This window comes from Empidonax traillii, unplaced genomic scaffold, assembly GCF_003031625.1.
Source record: "Empidonax traillii isolate 1590-97213 ecotype Southwest subspecies unplaced genomic scaffold, ASM303162v1 scaffold1454:size153018, whole genome shotgun sequence".
Lineage (NCBI taxonomy): Eukaryota > Metazoa > Chordata > Aves > Passeriformes > Tyrannidae > Empidonax > Empidonax traillii.
In genome coordinates, this window is record NW_020956647.1 from 49,698 (window position 1) to 56,060 (window position 6,363).

A 6,363-nucleotide genomic window follows, 5' to 3' on the forward strand; every position below is an offset into this window, starting at 1 on the left:
GATGTGGGGATGGCCTTCAAGGGCAAACACGGAATGGCTGTGGGACAGGGACAACGGCACAAATCCTCCGCTCCGGGAACTCCAACCCCACTTACCCCTGGCTTCCCTGAACACCTCCAGCGCCTCGGGGTTGACTCTGACCCTCGCCGTGGACTCCACCGCCAAGGCCTCCAGCTTGACCAGGCTGAGGTCGGCCCCGAAGTCGACGAGCAGGCGGACGAAGGCGGCGTCGCAGCCGTGGCGCAGCACGGCGTCCATCACGCACACGGGCGAGCCCCGGGAGAAGCCCTGCAGGTTGACGGGCCCGCAGCAGTTGAAGTCGGGATCGGCTCCCGCCCGGAGCAGCAGCTGGAAGCACGGCAGGTTGTGGTAGGCGGCGCTGATGTACAGCGGGCACACCACCAGCGTGGTGAGGGGCCGCGAGCAGTGGCCGCGGGCGGGCGGGTGGTGGTTCACGTCCACGTCCGCGCCGTACCTGCGTGGGCACAGGGAGATGAGCGGGTCTGGGAAACGCCCAGGGGAGAACCCTGCCTGTCTCCGGCACCTCTGGGCCCCGCCAGCCATGAGGTGCCGCGCTCAGGTGGGTCTGGAGGGGTTTGGGATTAGGGACGACCCGCCCGGCCGCAGGAGGATCTTCCGCAAGCAAAGCTGGTTTTGCCAGGATTTGGGAAGAGGAGGAGCAGCTGGGAAACATCTTCCCTTGCCCTCCTGCACTGGGTTGGCATGGCCAGGTTTTGCTAGTTGGGGAAGGGGGAAGGGCTCCAAGGGTGTTTTTTCCAGCAGCTTTTCCATGTCCGGCAATTCCAGCTCCAGGACTGACCTGCCACTGGCCAAGGCAGAGCCCATCAGGAATGAGAGCAATACCTCTGGGATAACACATTTAAGGAGGAAAAAAAAAAATAGATGGAAGATGAAACTGGAGCAGTTCCTGAAGGACTGACCCCATGGAAGAGTGGAGGCACTAATTCCATCTCCTTCCCACACAGCTTGGATGGGAAGAAGGAGGAAGTCACCCCAATCCCTAAGGAATGGCTGGTTTTAACCACTGTAGACCGAGCAAAGCCCTGCCCCTTCTCCCCACAGAGGGATAAAAGATTCCCTCACCCACCAATTCCCCTCCCCAGATTGCAAACTGGGTGCTCAGAGATCCTTCTGGCTTCCTAGACACCATTATATCCCTTGCAGGAGCTGATAAAAACAAGGAAGATCCCAGGGGACAAACCCTGCCTCAGAACAAGCCCAGTTCTCGCTGAGACCAGCAACTCTTCAACCAAATCCTTCAATTTTGAGGGGGGAAAGAGCCCCAGGCACACCTAGAACCAGGGCTGAGACTTCTCCAAGAGCTGCCAATGGCACAGAGCGGATTTTCCGCTTGAAATCAGATCCCAGGAGCATTTGGATGGAGTGCCACTTCCATAGGGTGACCTCCTGAGCAGGGAGCAGGTATCCCTTAATTTCAGTCCTTTTTCCCCCCCCCCCAAAATCCGCAGAGGAAACCCTCAATTCCGAGCAAAACCCCAAATTCCGCTTTGTCAGAGTCAGACAGGCCCCTGAAGCAGCAGGGGGATGTGCCAGCTCTCCTTTTTCCCTGTTTTAACCTGGAGAAAGGATCCTCTCGTCCTTGCCGGATCAGCCACTGCAACCCATCCTGTCACCAGCCGTGAGGGAAGTCATCTCCCCCCAAAATATTTCCACCAGCTGCCTCCTGAACTGGATCACCATCCCAGAGATGTGTGGATTTACCATCAATGGATCCTATTCCCCCTCCTCCTTGGGTCGGGAATGCTCAGGGATCCCGACTGTGCCACGGGGTGTGATTTTAAACTCAGAATTAACCAGCTGAGGTTTATACAGCCTGACTCAGCTGGGCTGTCTGGGGCCTGCAATATTTCCTTATATCCCAGGAAAAGTGTCCCTTCCCCATGGCATTCCCTCTGCCAGCTCCAGAACCTCGGAGAGAGCTGCACCTTTAACTAAGTCACTGCCTGGACCTGTGAAATCCCTGCTCAGGGATATCTGACAGTTTGGGCAATCTGACAGTTTGGTATTAACTGAGCAGCCTTGGGGAGACATTCCCAAATAAAAAAATGAAAAAAAAAAAGGGACTGGACAAACTCCAGTTCATTTTTAAGCCTGAAAGTTTTCCAGAAATCTTGCTTTTAATATTGCTGGCAAGGTATTCTGAGGAGCAGACACATAAATCAAGGCACCAGCTCTCCCTGGGCTGCTGAAAATCCCATTTGCTGCATTCCAGCCTGACTCTGTGGGGAGTGGATCAGGGGAGATTTTTGGGAATCAACAAGCCCAGGGTGAAGAAGGACCAGCGGGACACCTCTGGATGCACAGCTAGGGATGATCTCCTGCTTGATGTCCATCTCTCCTTTACCCCCCCAGCTCTTTTCTGCTGCTTCCCATCTCCCTCCCTCACATTTACTGTGCCCTAAAATCCCTGTTGTGGATTCGGCACGGGGCCCGAAATCCCCACATCTGCTGCCACACCTGGATTTGGGCAGAGGCACCTCTTGATAACCACACCATGACAACCCCTGTCCCCACTCCAGGCTGTCCCTGACCTCCCACCTGAGGAGCTCCTGCAGGATTTCTGTGCCATAACCACCCCCATCCCCACTCCATGGTGTCCCCAGCTCCCACCTGAGGAGCTCCTGCAGGATGTCCAGCCCTGTCCCCACACCAGGCTGTCCCCAGCTCCCACCTGATGAGCTCCTGCAGGATGTCCAGCCCTGTCCCCACTCCAGGGTGTCCCCAGCTCCCACCTGATGAGCTCCTGCAGGATGTCCAGCCCTGTCCCCAGCTCCCACCTGATGAGCTCCTGCAGGATGTCCGCCCGCCCCACTCTCGCCGCGTGGTACACGGGAGTGCTGCGGTGGTGGCGGCTCCCGTTGGGATCAGCCCCGGCCTCCAGCAGGATCTTGGCGCACTCCAGGTGCCCGTTGACCACGGCCACGTAGAGGGCTGTCTGTCCCTTGACGTCCACCAGGTCGATCTCGGCCCCTTTCTGCAGCAGGAAGTCCACGCAGGGCCCGTGGCCGGCGGTGGCCGCGATGCGCAGGGGGGTGCAGGGCAGCCACCCGCAGCACCACACCGACTTCTCGTTGATCCGGCTGCTCCACGGGGAGAACTGGGCGTCAGAGAGGCCTTCCAGCTCCCAGAGGGGACGCTGGCACAGCCCCAAGTGCCCCCTGCCACACGGGCACTGAGCAGGCTCCCCGGGGCGGCGGTCTCAGGGCTGTCTGGTTTGGACATCGCCCTCAGGGACAGGGTGGGATTGTTGGGGTGGCCTGGGCAGGGCCAGGGGTGGGCTCAGGTGATCCCTTCCAGCTCAGGACATCCCAGCATTTTTGGCACTTTTTTAGCAGCCCTGAAAAGCCCCTGTCAGTAACCTGAGAGGTGCTGGACGGAGACACAGCCGGGAGCAGGGTCTGGAATTTGGGCTTGCTCCCAGCTCTGCCCCAAAACTCAGGCAAAGTCAGCAGTAAAGAATATAAACCACTGCCCTACTCCCCTTTGGCAGGGAAATAGCCCACATTGCTGGCTGCCCCGCCCCTGGAAGTGTTCAGGGCCAGGCTGGAGCAACCTGGGACAGTGGAAGGTGTCCCTGGCCATGGAACAGGATGAGCTTTAGGGGATCTCCCAACCCAAACCAGTCTGTGATCCCATGGCTCCATGAAATCAGCAGTGACCAAGCTAGGGATCACAACCAAGCTGCTCCAAAGGGTGCAGAAAGCCACCAAAGCAGCAGGGAAACGGCAAGAGGACACGGGAGAAAGGGAGAAAGGTACGAAAAATATCGGGATGCAGCTGTGTCACAGCACCAGCAACACCCACGCTCAGCCAGGGACCACGGCATGACATCATCATAAATCCAGGGAAACTCAGTTTGGGAGGTGCAGCCATCCTAAGAAAGGGCATCCAACCCTTGCTGGATGGCTGGACAGGGCTAAGGGCCTCTCCCAATTTACAGGAGGAGATGGCTCTGGAAAAGGAGCAGTATAACCCCCCACATCGAGCCCTAAGCTGCTGAGTCTTAAAATCAAAGAAGTGCTCCCTTTATCCCTGGGGATTTGGGGAATGCCAGATCCACCCCCACAAAGACATCCCTTCCCTGCTCCCTCCATCACCTGTGTGACGGTGCTGTGGGCCCAGCCCTCCTCTTCCTGTCAAACTCTGCTTTTTTCCTGCACAGAACCCCTCAGACCAAGGGTCCAAAGAGCCCCAGCTCTCCCCCAGGGGGCAGAAAGAGGGTTTGGCTCATTCTCCTTTATTTGCTGAATTGACACTTTTTTTGAGGCCAGGACACACAGCCCTCCAAGCAGATTTCTCCATGGTGCAGGAAAATTAATTAACTATCCCCAGGGTTAGCACTGGGCAGAGTTTGTAACATGGGGTGTTTGGGGTTTATAGCTGATTGTAATTCCTTCTGTGTGTTTTTCCCGCTATCCATGGGCTGCTGTTTTCACATGGGATCACATTCCTGCCCTGATCTGAAAAGAGTCTGTGCACGGCCACCACACTCTGGTGTGAGATCCGTGTCCTGGGAGACCAGGGGGGATGATCTGGGGAGGGGTGAATGGAGCATCCTCCCACCCTGACACCTCTCCCACAAAAACCCTCATCCCTGGAAGTGTCAGGTTGGAGGGACGTGGGAGTTCAGTGGGAGGTGTCTCTGCCCATGGCAGGGGGTGGGACTGGATGAGCTTTAAGGGCTCTCCTGACCCAAACCACTCTATGAAAAGCAGGTTGAGATGACAGTCCCTAAAGGTGCAGGCTGTGGGGACAGAGACAGAGCATCCTTGAAGACACGTCTCCCCCAAAAATGAGGTGAAACGGGGGTCCCCAAAAGGCACAGGCTGTGGGGATGGAGCGTGGAGCATCCTCCCACCCTGACACCTCTCCCGTTAAAACCCCTTCCCTGGAAGTGTCCAAGGTCGGCTTGGAGCAACCCGGGCTGGTGGGAAGTGTCCCTGCCCGTGGCAAGGGGCGATGGAACGAGATGATCTTTAAGGTCCCTCCCAACCCAGCCCGCTCTGTGCGCACCGGGGTGCGATGGGGTCCCCAAAAGGCGCCGGGACGCACCATCGCGGCACCCGCGGGACCCCTCGAGGGTCTCCCCGCCCTCAGCCCCGGGAGCTCTCCTCACCTCTGGAAGCTCTCGTCCTGGAGCAGGCTGCGCAGGGTGGGCAGGTCCCCCACGAAGGCGGCGTCGTGCAGCCGGGTGTCCTCGCAGTGCTCCAGGGGGTGGTCGCAGAACTGTTCCCGCAGCCATTCCTTCAGGTTCCGACCTGCGCTGGAGGGAGACACGGCGGGGAGCCGGGATGAGCCCCGGGATGAGCCCCGGGATGAGCCCTGCGTGCGTGTCCCGGCACAGCCCCCCGAACCCCCCCTGCCCACGGTACCTGCCCGGGGCGGCCGGGGGGTCCCCGCCCTCCGCCATCTCTCCCCGCCGGCCCCGCTCGCCCTCCCTCCCCCCGGCCCTCCCTCCCCGTCTCTCTCTCTCTCCCTCCCTCCCTCTCTGCCTTCCCGGCCTGATTGGCGCCCGGCCGCTTCCTGCCTGGGCGTTAAGGTGGATTTTCCCGGCGCTCCGGGGGCATCTCCCGAGCCTTTCCTCCTTCAGCGGGAGGAGCCGCCGCCAGCGCCTCAGCATCCCCCGTGCTCCTCCGGGAACCGCGGCTCCTGCTTCCAGCGACGCTCCGCGGAGCAGCTGGGGGGGGGAAAAAAGACCCTTTCCTGATCTCCGTCCTGACCCTCCCCTGGCGCAGCTCCGGCCGTGCCCGCGGGTCCCGTCCCTGTCCCGCAGAGCTGCCCCCCGGGAGACCCCGGTGGGTCTCCGCTCCCTTCTCCTGCTGAACAATCCCAGTGCCCTCAGCCGCTCCTCAGCCGGCTCCACCTCCAGACCCTGCACCACCTTTCCTCGGACACTCCGATAGCTCTGCATCCTCCTTACCGCCCTGGCACGGAGCGTTTAAAACACGCCCTCGCCCCCGAGTGCCCGGGTTTGAGTGCCCGCTGCCAGCGGGGAATGGGGGGGGTGGCTCCAACCCCTTCCCTTTGCCCGCTGGAACAGCAGAAGCGGATTGGGATGGATGGGAATCTCAGAAACCACCTTCCCCTGCCTGCAGCCCTTATGCCATTAGATGAGGCAAAACTGAGGCCAGGAATTCCTTCCTCGGTTTCCAGCCCCAGTTTACAGCTCTGTCCCCCTCCACGTCCACTACAGCAGCCGGGCACATCCCGTGTCCCTGGTGGCAGCACAAGACAGACCAGAGCAGCTTTCCAGCCCCTGCATCCCTTACAGGCTGAATGGGAGTAGATTTAATGGGAATAGATTTAATGGGAATAGATTTA

At 59.5% G+C, this 6,363-nt stretch overlaps 1 protein-coding gene across 1 annotated transcript in view; it reads right to left on the reverse strand.

Annotated features, from left to right (window-relative positions):
• The window catches only part of ASB1 (ankyrin repeat and SOCS box containing 1), a 7,884-nt gene extending 2,417 nt beyond the window's left edge, over nt 1–5,467 (reverse strand). The window contains exons 1-4 of the mRNA XM_027907418.1: nt 5,415–5,467; nt 5,159–5,305; nt 2,820–3,122; nt 96–475 (exon numbers count right to left, since the gene is read on the reverse strand). Coding sequence (XP_027763219.1) covers nt 96–475; nt 2,820–3,122; nt 5,159–5,305; nt 5,415–5,452 — 868 coding nt within the window. The 5' untranslated portion in view covers nt 5,453–5,467. The remainder of the gene's footprint in view (nt 1–95; nt 476–2,819; nt 3,123–5,158; nt 5,306–5,414) is intronic.
• Between the last annotated feature and the right edge of the window lie 896 nt (nt 5,468–6,363).